This window comes from Xenopus laevis, chromosome 4S (genome assembly GCF_017654675.1).
Source record: "Xenopus laevis strain J_2021 chromosome 4S, Xenopus_laevis_v10.1, whole genome shotgun sequence".
NCBI classification, from domain to species: Eukaryota; Metazoa; Chordata; class Amphibia; order Anura; family Pipidae; genus Xenopus; species Xenopus laevis.
Genome location: NC_054378.1, coordinates 15,521,302 through 15,544,298, shown reverse-complemented (window position 1 = coordinate 15,544,298; position 22,997 = coordinate 15,521,302). Strand labels below are relative to the sequence as shown.

The 22,997-nt window shown below is 37.9% G+C and overlaps 1 protein-coding gene across 1 annotated transcript; it reads right to left on the bottom strand.

The window, feature by feature from the left end:
- Window positions 1-312: 312 nt before the first annotated feature.
- ehf.S (ETS homologous factor S homeolog) lies at window positions 313-22,412 on the bottom strand. The gene is made up of 9 exons (XM_018260260.2): window positions 22,256-22,412; window positions 12,540-12,645; window positions 11,683-11,925; window positions 5,407-5,466; window positions 5,153-5,212; window positions 4,547-4,615; window positions 2,778-2,843; window positions 1,240-1,435; window positions 313-1,093 (listed from the first exon to the last, which is right to left on the bottom strand). The coding sequence occupies exons 2-9, from the start codon at window positions 12,634-12,636 to the stop codon at window positions 994-996; spliced, it is 891 nt and encodes a 296-aa protein (XP_018115749.1). The 5' UTR covers window positions 12,637-12,645; window positions 22,256-22,412; the 3' UTR covers window positions 313-993.
- Between the last annotated feature and the right edge of the window lie 585 nt (window positions 22,413-22,997).

Genomic DNA, 22,997 nt, shown 5'->3' with positions numbered 1-22,997 from the left:
AACTTCAGATTTTAGTGAATTTGCGAAGCGCTGGCGAAACTACGCCTGGCGAAGTGCGGCGAAGTGTGGCGAAGTGCGGCGAAGTTGCGCCTGGCGCAACTTCGCATCTTAGTGAATTTGCCCCTAAGACTCTTATCTTTGAAATCCCACTAATCATAATGCAAGATGCATTTTATATGCTATAAAATCCGTAGTCATAGAAACAGAATCCCAGAATTAGGCTCCACTTCTGGAGCCTGTATGGTCTTCATAGAAAGCATTGAATAGACTTTTCTCAGACTCTCCTTTTCTAAAGATACTCTGACACGGTAGATCTTGCTATATTTTATTATGTCTGGCCCTGCCAACTGAACTCAATGACCATTTCTATCTCTTTCAAAAAAATTATCACACCATGGTAGGACTTTACTAGAGCTTTCCTACTTCAACTGTAAGCAAAATAAACAGAAAGGGAGCCTGGATAACTTCTTAGATAGACTTTACAGAACTCACATTAAAATGCTTGAAAATAATTTGCTTAATAAAACATTTTTAAAAACATTATTCTTATACTATATACTATATTCTTGGTTGTGGAATTACTACCCCTGCCAGGCATCTGAAGGACTTGAATGAAGGGCAGTTGCTGTCGCTTTAAGATGAATGTCCCCCATCAGGCTGGTAATCATACTGCATTACAGGAAGCTGCAGTGGGGTTCATATATACACAAGCACAATCCATCTCAGCTGGAGGTAGGATTACTGTCCTCATCACCTCAGCCTCCTTGTCATGGGTTCTATCTCAACTCATCCATATCAAAGTCCTTTCAACACCTATCCTCATCCCAATGTCCCATAATGCCTCATTTCACAGAATGTTGTGTGTGTATCTCTTCCTTCAGACAAAAGAAGAATCGTTGACACCGGCTCCTGAGTTCCTTCTTCAAACTCTTCATATTTTTTGGTTTTAACATAAATAAAGTAGTCTTTGAATCCAAGGTATCAGGCAGGGCTTCAGACTTCATTCTCCTTCCACCCACGGGCGTTCCGCCCAAACTTGTACACCAGCCGTCTCCCATCCACCCGCTCCAGGATCTCCCGCTTGTAGTAGTACCTGGCACCATACAGGAAAAACAGTGGAGATTGTCAATGAACAAACCAAACTATAGGCCCTAATGTGGAATCTCTCCATTTATCCTACAGGGCTAATGTCATAAGAGGGGCAACGTTTGCTACAGGTCTAGTGGCTAAGGGTCATACCTCATGGCGCGACTCAGTTTTTCATACGTCATGCTGCTGTTGTTTTTCTTTTTCCCCCAGAGTTGAGCCACCGCCTCTGATTTTAAGAAGCGGAATACTCCCTCTGAACGATCTTCCCACTTTATCAAGCCAGGGTTCTTCTCTGGTGTTAGTAAGATGTCGCGGATAAACTCCCATAAGTGCGTGCCACGGGGATCTGCAAAGAGGAAATGTAATCTCCCTTTAATAAATGTATCACGGAACTGAGCATAAAAGTTTACATGTATATGAGTATATGAGTAAGAGATGCCATATTGTTTTCTTAAGCTGTAAAATATGGATAAAACCTCCCTACTGACCCTACTATCCATCAGCCACACCCCCGTCCCAGAGACTATTATCCCACTGTTACTATAGGCACCATCTCTCCCTACTATACCTGCTATCCCACAGTCACACTCCCTTCCCAGAGACTATTATCCACTGTTACTATAGGCACCATCTCTCCCTACTATACCTGCTATCCCACAGCCACACTCCCTTCCCAGAAACTATTACCCCACTGTTACTATAGGCACCATCTCTCCCTACTATACCTGCTATCCCACAGTCACACTCCCTTCCTAGAGACTATTATCCACTGTTACTATAGGCACCATCTCTCCCTACTATACCTGCTATCCCACAGCCACACTCCCTTCCCAGAAACTATTACCCCACTGTTACTATAGGCACCATCTCTCCCTACTATACCTGCTATCCCACAGTCACACTCCCTTCCCAGAGACTATTATCCCACTGTTACTATAGGCAACATCTCTCCCTACTATACCTGCTATCCCACAGCCACACTCCCTTCCCAGAGACTATTATCCACTGTTACTATAGGCATCATCTCTCCCTACTATACCTGCTATCCCACAGTCACACTCCCTTCCCAGAGACTATGATCCCACTGTTACTATAGGCACCATCTCTCCCTACTATACCTGCTATCCCACAGTCACACTCCCTTCCCAGAGACTATTATCCCACTGTTACTATAGGCACCATCTCTCCCTACTATACCTGCTATCCCACAGTCACACTCCCTTCCCAGAGACTATTATCCACTGTTACTATAGGCACCATCTCTCCCTACTATACCTGCTATCCCACAGTCACACTCCCTTCCCAGAGACTATTATCCACTGCTACTATAGGCATCATCTCTCCCTACTATATCTGCTATCCCACAGTCACACTCCCTTCCCAAAGACTATTATCCCACTGTTACTATAGGCACCATCTCTCCCTACTACACCTGCTATCCCACAGTCACACTCCCTTCCTAGAGACTATTATCCACTGTTACTATAGACACCATCTCTCCCTACTATTTGAATTTACAGTTTAATTTTATGACACAACATAAACCAGGTGACAAAGTGACTGTTGTTGAATCGATTCCAACGTTCAGTTTATTTCTTTCATTAAATGGGTGTCCCCCTCCCGCGTATCCTGCACTATAGATAAGGGCTCCACTATTTACCCTTTTTGGCATATTAACAATCACTTACTGTGCTTCTTGGTGCTGGGTTTCTGAGGATGTTCATGAGCCTTTTTCCCATCGGGTTCTGTATAGACTAAAGGACAAATAAAGCCATTGTTATTCAGTGACTCTCCCCTGCCAGGGATGGTGTAATAGAGACTGTGGAAAGTTCCATATGGCGAGGGTCAGCTGAGGTCTAATGGAAGCATCAACGTTTAATGGCAAAATCTAGCTCATAAAATATTGTATATAGTGATAATGTACCCCTACTGCAAACTGTAAGTATATTAGAAGTCACTGAGGGGTTGTTCTGTGACCATATAAAGGCACAAGGCTGCAGGCTGAGTTATACAGAGAACTCTGATTATCACTCTTGTATTATAAGGGATAATGTACCCCCTACTGTAAATGATAAGGATATTAGACGTCACTGAGGGGTTCTATGACCATATAAAGGCACAAGGCTGCAGGTTGAGTTATACGGGGAACTCTGAGTATCACTTATGTATTTTAAGGGATAATGTACCCCTACTGTAAATGATAAGGATATTAGACGTCACTGAGGGGTTCTATGACCATATAAAGGCACAAGGCTGCAGGCTGAGTTATACAGGGAACTCTGAGTATCACTTATGTATTTTAAGGGATAATGTACCCCTACTGTAAATGATAAGGATATTAGACGTCACTGAGGGGTTCTATGACCATATAAAGGCACAAGGCTGCAGGTTGAGTTATACGGGGAACTCTGAGTATTGCTCATGTATTATAAGGGATAATGTACCCCCTACTGTAAATGATAACGATAATAGAAGTCATTGAGGGGTTCTGTGACCATATAAAGACACAAGGCTGCAGGCTGAGTTATACAGAGAACTCTGAGTATCACTTGTGTATTATAAGGGATAATGTACCCCCTACTGTAAATGATAAGGATATTAGAAGTTACTAAGCAGAGCCTTTGAAAGGTAGTTATAAAGAACATGTAACACGGTGATGTCTAATATCCTTATACATAAATAGGGGTTAAATTATTAATTTTAATTTAAAAAAAAGTGATGCGACTGAGGTGAAAGTTTGGAAATGTTTAGGGTTATTCAATTGCAGCACTCGAATCTATGTAATAGTATAATTATTCTTAGCTCACTTTGGTTGGGATACCTCAGAGTATATTGTCTTATTCTTATGTTTGCCTTTTTTATTTGTTTGTTTAGTTATGGTTGCCACCTCACCCTTTAAAACCAGAAATCTTTCATTCACTTCCCGTTTGCCTAATAAGAATTTAATTTGGGCGCATGCTACTGACTGCATCGGTTTCTATTCGGTCATGCATTTGGCATCTAAGTGAATCGCAGTCAGAGTCAGAGTTGAGCATGTGGATGTTACACATTCCTGGTTTTGATGGGGTGTCCACTAGTGATGAGCGAATTTATTCACCAGCCATGGATTCAAGGCAAAATTCTGAAATTTCGCCATGTGCAAATCTGGTTACAAAACTGCGGCGAAAATTCACCAGGGAAAATTCGCAGAGAAAAAAATGCAGATAAAAAAAAAATGCCCATTGACATTAATTCATTTGGACAAAGAAAGTTGCCAGAAGAAAAAACGCTCAATGACTTTAATGCATTTAGAGCGAAAAAATATTTTGTGCGCGTGAAAATTGTCACGTGTAAAAACACCCATTGACTTCAATGCTTTTCTGGAAATTCTCACAGTTTCGCAAATTTCTTCGGGACAGATTCGCTCATCACTAGTGTCCACCCCATTCATCGTTTCCTGCTGGGCTTACTTACTTACCCATGGTGTAAGGGCTGGGGGAAGGCAGAGAATGCTGATTCCGGCAGAATGTTTTACTCTCGTACATATCTACAACATAAGGAGGAACGTAATAAGGTCTTTATGTGGTGTTTGCTGAAGCATAATTAGAAACGTACCAGTGCAAAATTCATTTCCTTCTAAATCTCACCCTCTGGAACAGGTTCGGACTGAGAATTAAAATAGGCCCTGGCATTTCATGTACACAGAGGCCCAATCAGCCCACGTAGAGGCCCAAACAGCTCCCACCAGCCCACTAAATACTGACTTTCTATGGGACCTTATAGCAGCCCCTCTGGCATTTGCCAGAACCTACAGATTGCCAGTCCGGGCCTGCTCTGTACCCACCAAACCCCTAATTACCCCCATGTAAGGTGTGCAATGGCCCCTACTAATAATTCTAGGGTGCTTGCTAAGCCCTGAGGCCGAGTGCCCTCCCAATGTGACCAATCAGTGGAGTCTAACCCAACCATGCAATATACGACATATCCCCAACTGGATATTGATTCAGTTAATAGCCGTCCCTTGTGTAACCATTATACATTTTGTCAGCCCCATCAATGGATCCAGATTCTGTGTCAAACATACCATCATAGCTGTTGTCATAAAAATACCCTTCATTCTTCCATGGTGGCATCGATGAAGGCTCTGAAAATAAAATAAAGCCACTGAGAAGAGTAGGGAACTCCCAGCATTCTCCCCCAAAGGCAACACTAAATTTCTCCTGTTTAGCTGGAGATTATTCATCTACTTATCGAGGCAGAGAGGTGTATTTAAACATTTGGAAGTATGTAAATATATTCTGCTGCGTGTTTACTGTGTGTTTTGTGCAGATAATTTACCTGTTTGTTCAGTTTTTATGACAACGTTGAATGACTGTAGCATCTGGCTTCCACACTGACCTGCAAGGAGCACAATCATTGAAAATGGTCAGTACAAAAATAGTTATAAAAATAGAATATTGATGACAATTTTTTTTTATATATAGGATATAATCTCAGCCATAAAGCTGGGCAGGACTGCTGCTTCCAATGGGGATTAGCAAGGATCTGTGCAGCCACTGGGACAGAATTTTCTGTTATACAGATAGCTAGAATCTCAGCCATAAAGCAAGGCAGAACTGCTGCTTACAATAATGATCATATAGGATCTGTGCAGCCACTGGGACAAAATGCTCTGTTATATAGGGATGTCGCGGACTGTTCTGCGGCGAACTTGTTCGCGCGAACATCGGCTGTTCGCGTCTGCCGCAAGTTCGCGAACGTCGCGCGACGTTCGCCAATAGGCGTTCGCGTCAAAATCGTTCGACCATTCGACCATTCGGTCGCTAAAATCGAACGATTTTCGTTCGATTCGAACGAAAATCGTTCGATCGAACGATTAAAATCCTTCGATCGTTCGAATCGAACGATTTTCGGATGTTCGAAGTTCGCGAACTGTTCGCGAACTGTTCGCATTTTTTGCCGGTGTTCGCGAACGGCGTTCGCGAACACATTATCGGCGGTTCGCTACATCCCTACTGTTATACAGATACCTGTAGCTAGAATCTCAGCTGCCATAAAGCAGGACAGGACTGCTGCTTCCAATGGGGATCAGATAGGATCTGTGCAGCCACTGGGACAGAATGCTCTGTTATACAGATAGCTAGAATCTCAGCTGCCATAAAGCAGGGCAGGACTGCTGCTTCCAATGGGGATCAGATAGGATCTGTGCAGCCACTGGGACAGAATGCTCTGTTATACAGATAGCTAGAATCTCAGCTGCCATAAAGCAGGGCAGGACTGCTGCTTCCAATGGGGATCAGATAGGATCTGTGCAGCCACTGGGACAGAATGCTCTGTTATACAGAGCAGGGCAGGACTGTTGCTTCCAATGGGAATCAGTATATATAAGGATATTCAGTAATAATTAATGAATAATTACTTTAAACTACTTTGCTTCCTCTGTTACATTTGCTAAACGTGAAACCGCAATTTTTTTTGCAAATGTAGGTAGGGATCTGCTAAGAAATTCTTATGCATTTGCTTTCACATTATTTTATGCAGGAATTGTTGTGGTGAAACCATTTTATCGTTGAGTAGAAATTGTACAAATAATGAAACAAAAGATTGTACTCAGTTAGAGATCCTATCCATGTGTGCTTCAGGCAACAAAATAGTTTGCATACCATGCGGGTTATAGATAGATTGCATGCCAGTGTTCATATTTTCTTATTGAATACAAGTTGGCCTGTTTGTGTTATAACATTCTTATTGAATACTAGTTAGCGTGGGTGTTCTAATGTTCTTATTGGATACAAATTGGCCTACGTGTGTTCTAACTTTCTTATTGGATACAAGTTGGCCTATGTGTGTTCTAATGTTCTTATTGGATACAAGTTGGCCTACATGTGTTCTAATTTTCTTATTGGATACAAGTTGGCCTATGTGTGTTCTAATGTTGTTATTGGATACAAGTTGGCCTATGTGTGTTCTAATGTTCTTAATGGATACAAGTTGGCCTATGTGTGTTCTAATGTTGTTATTGGATACAAGTTGGCCTATGTGTGTTCTAATGTTCTTATTGGATACAAGTTGGCCTACGTGTGCTCTAACTTTCTTATTGGATACAAGTTGGCCTATGTGTGTTCTAACTTTCTTATTGGATACAAGTTGGCCTACGTGTGTTCTAATGGTCTTATTGGATACAAGTTGGCCTATGTGTGTTCTAATGTTGTTATTGGATACAAGTTGGCCTATGTGTGTTCTAATGTTCTTAATGGATACAAGTTGGCCTATGTGTGTTCTAATGTTGTTATTGGATACAAGTTGGCCTATGTGTGTTCTAATGTTCTTATTGGATACAAGTTGGCCTATGTGTGTTCTAATGTTGTTATTGGATACAAGTTGGCCTATGTGTGTTCTAATGTTCTTAATGGATACAAGTTGGCCTATGTGTGTTCTAATGTTGTTATTGGATACAAGTTGGCCTATGTGTGTTCTAATGTTCTTATTGGATACAAGTTGGCCTAAGTGTGTTCTAACTTTCTTATTGGATACAAGTTGGCCTATGTGTGTTCTAATGTTGTTATTGGATACAAGTTGGCCTACGTGTGTTCTAATGTTGTTATTGGATACAAGTTGGCCTACATGTGTTCTAACTTTCTTATTGGATACAAGTTGGCCTATGTGTGTTCTAATGTTCTTAATGGATAAAGTTGGCCTATGTGTGTTCTAATGTTGTTATTGGATACAAGTTGGCCTATGTGTGTTCTAATGTTCTTATTGGACACAAGTTGGCCTGTTTGTGTTTTAATATTCTAAATTGGCCAAGCCCCATTGTTGCTCTAATGTTCTTACTGGATATAATTTGACCTATAAGTGGTAAAGTTTTCTTATTGAACACAAGTTGGCCTAATCCTTTGAAATTCTAATGTTCTTATTGGCTACAAGTTGGTCTAACCTTGTGAGTGTTCTAATGTTCTTACTAGGTAACAGTTGGTCAAGCCATAGAACTATTATAGTTTTCTTGATGGGCACAGATTGGCCTAGTCCAATATAAATTGTAATGTTTTTACTATAAACAGATTGGCCCAATCCTGTGAAAATGCTAATGTCCTAACTGGCCTCAGGTTGATCTATACCTGTGAATGTTTCAATACTTGAAACAGGCTGGTCTAGCCCTCCAAATGTTCTAATGCTTTGACTGGGTATATTCTAGTCTAACCCTTGCTTTTTTTCAAATTTGGATAGATACCTTGGAAGTCCAATAATCAAATGCATATAGGAGTCCTACATAAGATCAACTGTTATATATTTGTGTGATGCTTTGTGCATCTAAACAGTTCAGGGCTATTGAGACTGATAGCAAGAATCCAGCTGATGAGTTTTAATGGTGAAGAAAAGATATCATGGCCCAACATGTTCCTAATTTGGATATTGGAGTATTTGTTACATTTTAGTTATGCCAAGGAGGAAGTAGAGAGAAAGTAGAGAGGCAGTCATGCCAGGATTTGTAAATGAATCCCTATAAATAAGGAAATGAGGGATTTGGTCTCTTTATGTAAAGCCTTCTTTTTCAAACATACAATTCTAGTGAAAAATTCATTTTACATAGAGTTTTTATAAAAAACAAAACAAAAACTTGAGCTTGGTATCAGAAACTGAAGCTGCTATTACCTAGCCTAAAATAAAGTAGAACATTTATGGAGGCCAGACACACAGAGATAATATCTTATAACTGATGAATTGGGCAGTATATAGATATATTGATGATATATTGATGACATAACAAATGATACATCCTTAAATAAAGACAGGGGCATCATCCTTTGCTAATGTTGTTCTATAATTGTCATCAGAATGACTCCAAATCTCCAATACATGTCATAATTTGTTTGAGAAAAACTAACCAAAAAAAATCTCAGCCCAATTGATGAAATTACCAATATTCATGAGACCAGAATGTATTTTCCACTCATTCCTTTGACATACGTACATGTCCAAAAATTCTATAAAATCTAAAAAAAATCTGTAAATGTATGACCAGCTTTAGTGCCCAATTTATAAATTACACAATAAGAAATTTGGCAAAATTTAATCAAGTTCTATTTTTTCCCTAAATTTCATTATTTATTAAAGCCCTAATTTGAAAACATGATTGTATTATTTCTACATAAGTTCCTGTTTTTGGGAAAATAAATGCAAAACAAAAATAAGAATAAATAAAAATGAGAATTTCCTGCACATTAAAATGGTATAAAAAATAATGAGATTTAGTGAACATTAGTTTAATTTCCAGTGTCAATTTCAAGTTTGACAAATATTTCACTCTTTAATTTTAATCAAAGCTTAGCTCTTCTACCTCCAAAACAATCAAAGTTTAAGGAAAAGGAATTCCGTTCTGGAAAAACAGTTGATACTTAGAACCCTATAAATCCAGTGGGAATTCCCAGCCAAACACTTTTACCTCCTCGTTATGAGAATAAAAGTTTGGAGATATAGGAAGCAGGAAATCTCAAAGACAGTTTAGGTTTATTAAAGCCTACACCAGTACATTGCATTGCACAATAGACTCTCTGTTTGACCTTTCACTTCTCTAATGAAGAGCTGAAAACACATTTAAAAAAATAGAATAAAAATCAAAAGCAGCTCAAATGTTGAAGGTCTACCCTAAAAATTTTGTTCTTAGTATCAAACAGACCCTAAAGGGAAACTACACCTGAACATTGCAGGCCTGTAAACATATTTCACATATTATCCCATTTTGAAAAAAGTATGAAAGTAAATCATTTTGATAAAATAAATATGGATTAGATTTATCGAAATTATAAAATAAATATGGATTAGATTTATTGAAATTATAAAATAAGTATGGATTAGATTTATTGAAATTATAAAAATTACTCTAAATATCATTTGCTAGGGGGACTATAATACTTATACAAACCTGAAAGAGAAACTATATTCCTTGACATTTCTATAAAATGTAAAAAAAGCTTTTTCATAAAAAAAATATATTTTCCTAATGTATGAGGCAGATTTATTGTAATTCAAGATACATTTTTCTCCATCTAACTTTTTTCAAATTTGATTTATTAATTGAAAAAAATGTTCAAAAATTTTAATGAAAAGGTGCCTGAAATCTGGCAAGCTTCCATAAATCAATGGAAGGTGTATTTTTTTTTTAACATTTATACTATTTTATTTTTCATGTTTTTTTTACTAAACAATTTTGAAAGGAAAGGAATGGAACAATTATATTTTAACTGCCATCTAATTAACATAATTAATTTAAAAAAAAATATAAATCCAGTAGCAACTGAGAAAATCTAAGATAAAAACAAGATTTTTCTGAATTATAATTTTCAAGATTTTTAGCCAAGAAAAAAACAAATCTAGACAATTTTCAATGAAAAGATTTGGTAGCTAAAAGTTCTATTTCAGTCTCTGGGAGGTGTATTTTGAAAATTTGTAGAATACAAAATTGTAAATATTATTGGAACAATCCAATTTTTTGGAAAATTAAAACAATCTTGTTTAACATATTTGTAAAAATGCTAGTGCTTGAGAGAAAGAAGTGGGACTGTGAAGAAAACATAATTTGTTAAAACTGTGAATTATTTTTCAAATTTTGAAAAACTTTAAATTTGAAAATTAATCTGCCTCCCCTTGTCATTGGATGCTCTTGTATACTATAACACTGCCATTTTAATTAGTAAAGTGAGTCCCTCTAGCTTGTCTGAAACTCTGTGCTCACACACAAACCAAGCGCACGCATACATGCTAGGTTACATCAGCCAATGAAATGACAGTACTGGTCCTTCTACACTTCCACACTTCTTCCTGTTCTAGTCAGAACTCTCATCTTTCCTTGTCAGTTTATCAGTGAGTGACACACAGACCATAAAATGGCGGCTCGAGGGAAAAGATGTAAGGGGGAACTATTTATTGGACCTTTATGCCAATCTGATAATAATCTTTGATAGGCCACTGATAAAGGTATAAATTATCTGTTGGCTTAGTTTTCTTCACAATTTAATCTTCCTTTAAATCAATAAATCTTTAAAGGGGAACTGCCAACATTGCAAATATTATGCAGAAAGTTATTTTAAGCAATTCTGAAGACTTAGTCGATACTAAACTAAAAACAACTTTATAGTTTCTTTTGCTTTGCTGGTCATGATATTAATGACTACCCTCCCCCCCCAGGCTGAAGACTAGAACATAAATGAACCTTAAAATTCTGACTTATTTCCCAGATATTTCAAATTAGCAGTGATTCTGAACATCAGGTCAATCCTGATTTTCCAGTTGGTACAAGATGTTGTCAATTAGATCCTCCTACTGCCTGACAGTGTTTATTTAATGGGTTTTCACTCTCCGAGAGGTAATCGCTTTGTTTTAAAGGCAAATTTATTGGTGTTGGTGTTTCTGAAATATTTCCTTGTAAATATAAATATTATGTGGGAAGCTTAGATGCTGTTTAAGACAAAGCTGCTTTCATGTAAAGGCTATAGTAGTCTTGGAAGACTGTGGCCATAGACCATAGAAGTTCAGAACCACCGGCAATGTCATTTCTATGGCGACTTGGGATTAAGGGCTATTGGCTGGAGCAGACTCCTTATTCATTTTACTCACCATTCCACTTGAGATTCTGTAGGTTGTTGTACAGGATGTGTCCGACTGAGCCCGTTGCCTGTGTAAAGTCCTGCAGGGTCATGTTGCACAGATGCTCACCGGAGATGTCAAAATCACTGAAAGGGATACAGTTTGCGTCCAGTTGGTTGGTGTCTATTAGTTGCTGTAGCCATTCCCACACCTGAAACTTGCTCCAATATTGAGGATGAATGTCGTGCCACTGGCCCTCAATATACCCTGCAGCTGGCAAACAAAAAATTTGGTCAGGGGCTTTCTTCTCTCATTATAATGCTATACCACTTATGAAACACTTGTTAAATCGATCAATGGAATATTTAGCTCTTGTAATGACAAAATGCTCTGGTTCCAACCTTACTCTCTCTTCTCCTCTGTTGGCCTCATTCTGGACTAGAGTGTTTCCCTTGATTGTCCCTTTCCAATCCTTTAAACAGCACCCAACAGCAACTCACCCAAAACACTTGGGATTCCCAAGTCAATAAACCATAAAAGAAAACCACTGATTCTCTCCAATGACCTCATGTAAAAATATATTCCCGAACCCAGAGATGCCATCCCTAGTGAGGACCCAAAGCAGTGAGTTTGGGGAGCTAGGGAGCATTAGATGCCTTTTGTAATGTTGGGTAGTCTCTGAACAACACTAAAATGATTGTAAGGAACATATTTGTAGGCTTTTAATACACTGAAGGGGCTCTAATGACGAACCACAATGGAATGGGTCCATTATATTAATATGCCAGATCTTACACCTAGGCAACCCAGAATCTCTGTCTTTTTAGCTAAAAAAAACTTGACTAATATGACATTTATTGCCCCATCCAAAGCTTGAATGTTCTTACTATCGCAAGAAGGGTATGGGTTATTCCAGGTTGGTTGGTGAACAAGCAGGTTGGTGCAATGGTTAATATTCATAATGCTGTTTCCTTGTAAAATCATGATCTGAATCTGAAACAAAAAGGGCAGTAGAGACAGTTAGTAGAGGCAGGGCTCTTCATCTGGTGATGGGCCACAGTTATTCATTTACAATAACAGGACAACTGCAGGTTGGACAGTTCTAATATAAATTGCTACTGGTGCTATTTTGTCCTACCATGACCACTTTGACCTACTACGGACATCTTACACCTTCTATCCCCATACCTGCTATAAACTTCTGCTCTCTGGAACCCATTGACGATATAACGAAAGCAAGTTGTCAGTGTAGGAAAGAAAACTACAAAGCAGATAAGTAACCGGCGAGGTCAAGAAGAAAAAGGGGGCTATGGAATTTATGGAGGGAAGTGAATATTTTTGGAGTGTTTTAGAGTAGACCACATGTTCCCACATGCATCACCTTGACAAAAAGCAGAACAAAATATAATTCATATCACCACAAATTATTTACAAGCTATTTCCTCTTAGAGCTTCATTCTCCTTTCGGTGAAGACTGCATTGCTGCTCCAAGGGACTACCCTTCATGCAGGCCCCTTCTGAAGTTTATAGAACCTTTTTAGTGACCCAACACTGTCTGGGGAATATGTGAGCGTGACTTCACTATTAACTATTTTATTAAAGTTTGATGCCTCTTCTTCTGCATACCATCTACATAATTCACACTGGTGCTCCTCAATCCCTGGCTACTCCAGATGAGTACCCACCACAGATAAGGGAAGAGTTTCCCTACAGTGTTTATTACAAAGCAGCAACTGAAGGCACAAGTTTTTGGGGGCATCCTACCCTTTGCATCTGAGCAAGGTAGTTTGTGCTGTCTGGCTTTACTTTGCAATAAACACTGTTGGGCAATACACACCAAGAATTCCATGTGCCTTCTCCCTTCATTTGTGGTCTTCTAAATAATGTCATGAAATGTCTTATAATGATTTTATGATTTAATACAGACCCCAACCTCAGGAATATTCACCCAGGACTGAATGAAGCAAGGAGTGGTTCAAACAGTTAGTTGTTTTGTTATCCTGGCCATTCGGAGTCAGTTGTGGAACCACATATATTCCTACAGGACAATGGGTCTCCTAGAGGCAAATAGGTATTTTGCCCAGGCCTGATCAATGTTACCTGTGAGCATGGGTGTGTCATCCTCTTTACTAAATTTAACTTGATCCTTCTTCAGAACTACCCTTTGTAGCTGGTTCCTAGACTAGAAGACCGCAGGTTGCAAGTATTGGGTAGGGTTTTGCTAGCAATAAGTTCCTTTGGTAACTTGGTACCTTACTGAGCAACAATTTGTTGCACAGTGAGGGGTTTATACAGTAATGAATACAAAACACCCAAGAATTTTCAGCCATAGGTGTTAAGGTAGGCATATTAGCAGCATTGTCTTTTGTGAGTTGCTCCACAGGCAGCACCATATCTCACACCTTGTCCAAATTCCCTCTGTATTTAATTACCTGCTGTGACAGAAGAATGGTGTTATATTAGGTCATTCTCACTGTATCAGATGTTTTGGATTTGACTAGAAATCAGCTGCAATACTTAGAAACTACTTTGCATTATTGCCGCATTTCAGCTTTATCTCAAAAAATGCAGATATCGTTTTAAATAATGTCGGAATGAGAAAAATTCATATTCTGATATTAGTCTGGGGCAAAACAGGTGCCTTTCATGCACAACCCCGGGGCTGTCATTAACAGTGGCAGAAATCACCAAACAGACTTTGTTATTTATAGAAAGGAGGAGAGTCTCATGTTGTTGCTATGTTGTTGAACTTTCAGCACCTTTACAGTCTTCATATTCATTGGGTCCTATAATAGTCTCTCCGGTCCCTGCCCAGAGACTATTATCCTACTGCTACTATAGGCACAATCTTCCCCTACTATACCTGCTATCCCACAGTCACACTCCCTTCCCAGAGACTATTATCCCACTGTTACTATAGGCACCATCTCTCCCTACTATACCTGCTATCCCACAGTCACACTCCCTTCCCAGAGACTATTATCCACTGTTACTATAGACACCATCTCTCCCTACTATACCTGCTATCCCACAGTCACACTCCCTTCCCAGAGACTATTATCCACTGTTACTATAGACACCATCTCTCCCTACTATACCTGTTATCCCACAGTCACACTCCCTTCCCAGAGACTATTATCCCACTGTTACTATAGGTACCATCTCTCCCTACTATACCTGCTATCCCACAGCCACACTCCCTTCCCAGAGACTATTATCCACTGTTACTATAGGCATCATCTCTCCCTACTTTACCTGCTACCCCACAGTCACACTCCCTTCCCAGAGACTATTATCCACTGTTACTATAGGCACCATCTCTCCCTACTATATGGGCAGGTTCACCAGTCACTAGTAACCAAGAAAACAATCACATGTTTGTTTTAATTATTTTAACTTCCTTAGACCCATTAAACCTAATTGTCTGGGTAGATTTCTGTATTTGCTATTTACTTTAGCACTCCTAGTAGCAAAGACACATTTAAACTTATGTTTGTTAAAATGTCATGCAGAAAGTAGAAAGTCTTGTGAGCCTTTATTTCTGTTCCTGTAAGTTATATGTCCTTCTCCTGTCCATAGGACTCTGGGAGTTGAGGTACAAGAATACATCTTAAGAAATGCAGGTTGCATAATGTATGTTTGTACTATATATATGGCTAGACTGTTTAATAAGTAAGGATGATCAGAGTAATGGATGAGTAATGAAAATGAGGACCGCCATAAAACCAGGTATTGAGCCGCTGCTGCTGGCAGGTAGGTAGGCAAGCTGTTTTCTGTGGATACTAATGAAAGAACAAGCCGTTTGACTTGGCAGACTCAGCAGGTTTCTGCACCTGTTCCCTGACTCTGATACTGTCTCACATAAGCTCTGATTTGCTAATAAATAAACATCCAAAGCAAAGAAAGGCATCTGCCTCAACAGCTCCCATCCCTTCATATGAATTTCTGCCGAACTGCTAAAATTAACCCCATCACGCTTTATTTATTACCTGCAAATATTTTCCTATGTTAGTATATGTATATATATATATATATATATAAATATATATATATATATATATATATATATATATATATATATATATATATATATATATATATATGTAGAAAGTATATTAAGTGCCACAATCCTGGGGGCATCACATTAAAAGTGTGATGATAACAATCTTTATAATTTATTACAGAAGAAAGTACTCCGCTTGTAACCAACAATTAAATTATCAATAGGTCACTTTTTTATAACAATATGTATAATTGATACTATTCAACTTATCTCTGTCTCAAATATTTGTATCCTTGATTCCAATTTATTGATTCCAATTAATTAAATTGTTGGTTACAAGAGGGGTACTTTCTTCTTTAATAAATTATCGCGATCAATTAACTCTGACAATAGTCAGACCCCGGCAGTAACTATCAGGATAATATTTAGGGATGCACCGAATCCAGGATTCGGTTCGGGATTCGGCCTGGATTCTGCCTTTTTCAGCAGGATTCGGGTTCGGCCAAATACCGAACCGAATCAGAGTCCTAATTTGCATATGTAAATTAGGGGCCCCATAATGCCAGTAAGGGGCATGCAAGCAGATCGCTGTTACCCACTTCCATATATGCCCTTAGGAAAATCACATGACTTTCATAAAACAAGGAAGTAGAACATTTTCCCCTTCCCACCCCTAATTTGCATATTCGGATTCGCTTCGGTATTCAGCTGAATCTTTCGCGAACGATTCGGGGGTTCTTAGGGGATTCAGTGCATCCCTAATAATATTATTATTTTTTAAGTGAATTAGGGCATCCATCTATTTTTTCTACTATAAAGTGTGATAATAATGTAATAATCTAAGAATTATCATTATTGATCCAGCCTTAAGGCCTACGACCAGAGGGGCGGATTACTAACATATCGGTCAGGACCCAAATCACCAGGTGGGCATTCCTACCTAATATAGGTCAGAACCCAAACATGAGTTGCCATGTTTTTAGTGTTTATAATGGCGATGTAATATCACCAATATCATGACCACAGGCAACCAATAAAAAGGGGGTCTTTCCAACAACGAAATAAGAACATTTCCCCTGGACCCTCTGCAAAAACACCCGTTTGATGCCCCCTCCACAGTCCCCCCATCTATGTAAAAATGCATATTAGAAGGCGTCGGCTCCTACTTCATTCCAGAGGGATTGTCACTTTGGCGTTAGATTGTTTTTGCCATTATTTCTTTTGATTGCAGATAAAAAGCCCCTGGTTTGTCATTGAAAGTCCCATTTGCCGGCTTGTGGTGACACCGGGTGACAGTTTGCAGCACAAACTTTTTAATGCACAAACTCATAGTTTTACTTCTGTTTTTGTTTTTCAAATCAATTTAGGATTAAATGTGAAGGGAACGCGATGGGCGAGAACCACATCCTCGTGATTGTGCTGGAAATGTGAGAGAATTTTGGAGACCGCTGATTTCTGCCCTGTTCCCCAGACTGGTTGGAAAGATTGAAGGGTTGCACAAGCAGGGTATTGACTCACAGATGTTGTAGGGATTTTCTCATTTATCTTCATGTTTTTGGGCATCATCAGTGGTGTATCCATAGGGGGAGCAGGTCATGGGGCTGCAGTGGGAGCTTGGGGAAGAGGGGACTTAGGTAGGTCCCTGGATGTCCATGGTTCCTCCTGCCAATTGCACCTGTGGTACCCACAATGCCAGTGGAAGGCGGTGGTGGAAGCTATCCCAGCTTCTAAGGAACATGCATCCATTGGGCAGCTAAATTTTAGCTCTGGTTGTGGGATGCTGGGACTTGGATTTCAGCAATGCAGTATTCCTGTCTTACTTGAGAACATAAATGTTTTAACAAGGATGTTAAAGTCTTTAAAAGTAGAGTTTCTCATAGGACACAAAGTATTCCTGTACCCACTCCACCCCCAGCGTCACCATTTGCTAAAGTTCAGGAGGATCCCTGTCTTCACCTCAATGTACCATATCCCATATCCCTCAAATTTTAAAGGGATGCAAGATTAGCCAACAGGAAATAAAGGAATTTCTCCAGATCTGCGCTGCCAGACAAGGAAACATTAAAGTTATTCAACCTCTGAAGTCCCTTTATTTCCAGTTATTTTTAGAATGAATATTATTTAGAATAATATGTATCAATTTGGCAAATTTGGAATTCAACTTGCCCGTATTTTCAAGCTTTAGTGCTTTCAAAATAGACTTTGAGGACAACTTATCCATTTTTGAATTTCCTTTTCATGGCGATTAAACTCAAATATTTTCCCCTGGTTGTGATTTTATTTTCTCAACGTCTAGCAACAACACCTCGATCTTTTTAATTCCCCAAAAAAACATTTTTATTGCTGTGAAAAGCATATTGCTTCATTCATTTTCTAAGCTTTTTCAACTTTTTTTTTTTTAGAAAAAGTAAAACATTCTAAAATAATTTGAACATTGAAAATACAACTCCCATCATCTCAAAAAGCTTGCCAGGTTTTAGCTGACAAATATTTATACATATAAAACCTCAAAAACTGAAGTTTGGAAAAACTCAAATTGAAAAATAATGAAATTCATAATTTTCTGCTGAGATTGTCTCGAATAGTGGCAAGAACTGAAAATAGAATTTCAATAAATTTGTTATAGAGGAGGGTTGAGATACAACATTTACGAGTGTTTGCATTGTTGTGTGTTGCACCCACATGACAAAGGAGTGTGTATAAACAATACAGTATGGGGCAACTGCTCAGCTACTGATTGAAGTTTGAATCAGGTCTAGTAACCAAGATCAACCAGTTGCTTGAACCTATTACTGGTCAACAGTAAGAAAGCACCTGATTGGCTGCTATGGCTTACTGGATTTGACCTTTTTATATAGTGCAAATGTGCACAGAACCATAACCATGAAACATTTCAAGTATAAAATTATAATACACTAAAGCCATGAATATCTTGTGAATTATATCGTTATAAACGGTGAGTTCTGATGTCATCAGTTATAAACGGTGAGTTCTGATGTCATTTCTGTCACATGACTCACTGAAATTTGTGTATTATAAATAAAGTACCCCCAGTTGTAAAATATGAGGATATTAGAAGTTACCTCTGAGTTCCATGACCTGTATAAAAACACTCAGGCCTTTGGCCTCGTACTTTTATATGGTCATGAAACTCCTCGGTGACTTGTAATATCCTTATATTTTACAAGAGGGGGTACTTTATTCACTATATAATGTGCACTTAATGTTCTGGTACATACCCCCTTCTTACTGAAGTGACAATGTTTTATGAGGACTTATTTTGGTTCTTATTTGAAAACCTTTGCAATTAATGTAAGGGAGTACACAACTCAGCTGCAGTTTAGATAGAAATAAAGAAATTAATGGGACATATATGGGGTTATGTAACCTTTATTTAACAAATTATACAATATAGAGTTAGAGTTCTATTGTGTCGATAGAAAATTCCATCTCTGTTTGAATCGATCTTTTTCTATTAATCTACAGAATCTATCGATTTATCATCTATCTATCATCTGTTTTTCTCTTTCTTTATCTAACTCTCTCTCTCTGTTTCTATCTCTCTCTCTTTCAATCTTTCTTTATCTATCTCTCTCTCTCTGTTTCTATCTCTCTCTCTCTCTCTTTCAATCTTTCTTTATCTATCTCTCTTTCTTTATCTCTCTCTCTTTCTCTTTCTTTCTTTCTTTTTCTTTTCTCTAGCTATCTCTCTTTATCTGTGTTTCTATATCTCTCTTTGTGTATCTGTCTCTCTCTCTTTCTTTAACTATTTCTCTCTTTCTATATCTATTTGTCTATCTATCTATCTATCTATCTATCTATCTATCTATCTATCTATCTATCTATCTATCTATCGTCTATCTGTCTCTCTCTCTATGAATCTATCTCTCTGTCTGTCTGTCTGTCTCTCTCTGTCTCTCTATGTTTCTATCTATCTATCTGTCTATCCATACATCCATCTATCATCTATCTATCTATCTATCTATCTATCTATCTATCTATCTATCATCTCTCTCTCTCTCTCTCTCTCTCTCTCTCTCTCTCTCTCTCTCTCTCTCTCTCTCCCTCTCTCTATCATCATCTATTATAGCTGAACTATACATTACAATGACAGAAGGATTTTCCATAGACAACACGTCTCTTTAGGACTAGGATTACTGGTGAGGGGCTGATACAGTGTCAAAATACAATGGACCAGTTGATAAACGTGGCAGGACAACTATTAAAGCTATGTACCCTGAACATTATCTCTGCTGCAAAATTCATTCATATTAACAGTACATGTATCCTTTGATATCTTAGAATAAAAACAAAATAAATAAAGAATGTAAATTACAAAAGTGCTTAGAATAGGAATCTCCTTAATTGTACATTCACTAAAGGTTTACTTATCCTTTAAGAGATACTCTCTCCCTTGTACAACTATAGTTTCTGCTTACAAACACCAGAGGTGACGCATTATACAATCCTGGTTTAACCTTATACAACATATTTATTTCTTCTTTTTTTTTTACTTTTTGCCTTTCATTTTTTCCCCCCCAGACACCAGATAACAGTCAATAGCAATTGTTCAAAGAGGATTTTTTTCTACATGGGGCAGATTAAGAAAAAAACATTATATTCTGCAAACTGATACTTTTCTTTTTTCTCTTTGCTGATCTCCCACCGACTGGACCCAACACACCATCAAACCACAACTTATTTCTGCAGCACAACAACAACAAAAAGGTAAAAAGTTCAGTCCATTGTTCAGTTCCCTAAAAAAAACCTGCAATGAAAATCTTGCTCCGTCCTCACTAGTTTCTTTCTTATGAACCGAAAGTATTTCCCTGGAGCCCTGGAAAGGCTTGTGGTGTCAGCTCCTTTGAGACAGAGAATTGTTTACGGATTTATGGCCGTCTCTCAAGTGGGTATGTCAGATTTTTTGCTTTAAGTTATTATTTAATTATATTAAATTATTTTTAATAATTCAATATAAATAATCATGTCAGATTTTGATGATGCAAAATCCTTATCAAGTCATATGTGTGGATTCTTATCAAGACATAAAATATACCATGTTAATATAAGATTATTAAATCTCAATAATAGGGTATTCATTTACTTGTACAGATATCGGACCTGTTATCCGGAATGCTCAGGACCTGGGTTCCGGATAAGGGACCTTTGTGTAAATTGGATCTCCATACCTTAAGTCTGTTAAAAAATTATTTCTATATTAAATAAACCCAATAGGCTGGTTTTGCCTCCAATAAGGATTAATTATATCTTAGTTGGGATCAAGTACAAGCGACTGTTTTATTATTACAGAGAAAATCATTTTTTAAAATTAGAATTGTTTGTCTATGGGAGACGGCCTTCCAGTAATTAGGAGCTTTCTGGATAACAGGTTTCTGGATAACATATCCCATACCTATACAGGTATATCTGTATTTCATGATGCTCAGATTATTGTTTTTGGAGTGTATTTTTTTTAACATATGACAAGGGTGACCATTATCTCTGTGCCAAATAGCACAAATTACTTCCATATTGTCTCTTTTTTTTCTAGACTTCTCTTGCTCTTATCAAATTCTCTCTCTTAATAAACTGACTGCTGCTGTTATAATATGTTTGCTTTGGGGCTCTGTATAACTATCAAATACACAGTGCCAGTAATAAATATATAAACAATAATAATAATAATAATAAATCAATTAAATAATCTAAAATAAAATAAATGACTCTGAAAAAATGGCATAAATAAATTAATTATTTTTTAAAAACACAGTACCACAAATGAATAAATATTTTTCAATTGATCTCACTAATTAATCTCAGAAACACAGTGCCTTAAATTCATAGGGAAAAAATGTAAGAACTCTCGAAAACACAGTAACAGTGGAATAAATAAAAATGTTTTTTAAAAACTTTCAGTTAATTAATTAAAAAAAAACTCCAGAAAACACCCACCATTAATAAATTAATTAGAAACCAATCAAAAGCACTGCTATAAATAAATTATTTAAAGGGGTTCAACTTTGAGTTAATGTTTAGTATGATGTAGAGAGAGCGATATTCTGAGACAATTTGCAGTTAGTTTTCATTTTACATTATTTGTGGTTTGTGCGTTATTTGTCTTAAATTTTTGCAATCTGATAGCTATAGATACAAATTCCCCTAGCAACCATACACTGATTTGAATAAGAGACTGGAAAATAAATAGGAGAGGGCCTGAATAGCAAGTTGAATAATAAAAAGTAGCAATAACAATACGTTGTTTTAGATGGGGTCAGTGACCCCCCCCCCTCCCAATTTGAAAGCAAATGGAAAGAAAGTCAGAAGAAAAAAGCAAATAATTGAAAAAATCTATAAAAAGTAAATATTGAAGACCAACTGAAAGTTTGCTTAGAATAACATACTAAAAATTAACTTAAAGATGAACTACTTCTTACATATAAAAAAAAAATAAAATGAAAAACACAGTGGCAGAAATAATATTTTGCATTATATGATTATCTGTTATTAACAATACAAGGGATCCTATGTCCCTCTCCTTATCTCTGCTGATACCTGTTGCTAGCAGAAGCGCATAGACATGTTGCAGACAGAGGAACGTACCTGCTCGCAGGTGTATATAAGGTAGCATGCAGAGAGCACAACAACAGCAGGCAGGCAGGCAGCTTATCGTATACAGGGCTTGAGCAGTGACAGGTAAGATGACAGATAAAATAGCAGTACACTCTGACTGCTCTGACTCGCACGGGCAGGGACTTTATTGCTAAATATTTGTGCCCGATGCAAGGTTCCAACCTTAATCAGCCAATCAGGGTTTTCCCTTTCACCACTTCCTTTTATATCTCATTAGGTCAGACAAATACATCAGGATGGCATTGGCTGCCTCATTTACATAAGGGTAAAGCAACAAAACTGGTCGGGCAAGGTGACTTTACACCGTAGAGGGGAGAAGCTTGGGGGGGGGTTGAAATATATTTCTACATTTGTGGATTCTTTATGTAATATATCTATGCAGGAAATGTCATTTTATAGGAGAAAGAGGCAGGTGTAAGCAGTGTCGGACTGGCCCACTGGGAGACCAGGAAAACTCCCGGTGGGCCCAGGTGTCGGTGGACCCTTTTGCTTCTAACAATTTGACCTATTTCATGGTGATTCTCTATTTCTTTATGGGAAAAAAAAGTTTTAATAATGGAAGAATAGCGCATAATAAATAGATATAGGAGAATAAAGTGGACCCATGGTCTAAGGTTTTCTGGTGGGACCTTGGCATCCCAGTCTGTCATTGAGTGTAGGGCAGGGGCATTGCTCTTTGGGCACTGGGATGTTTCTGTTGGGTCATTAACCC

Coding starts and splice junctions, on each gene's coding strand:
- ehf.S (XM_018260260.2), bottom strand. CDS start 12,636: ATGATTTTACAAGGAAACAGCATTATGAATATTAACCATTGCACCAAC. Junction 5,213..5,406: donor CATAAAAACTGAACAAACAG/GTAAATTATCTG, acceptor TTTTATTTTCAG/AGCCTTCATCGATGCCACCA. Junction 4,616..5,152: donor TTATGACAACAGCTATGATG/GTATGTTTGACA, acceptor CTTATGTTGTAG/ATATGTACGAGAGTAAAACA.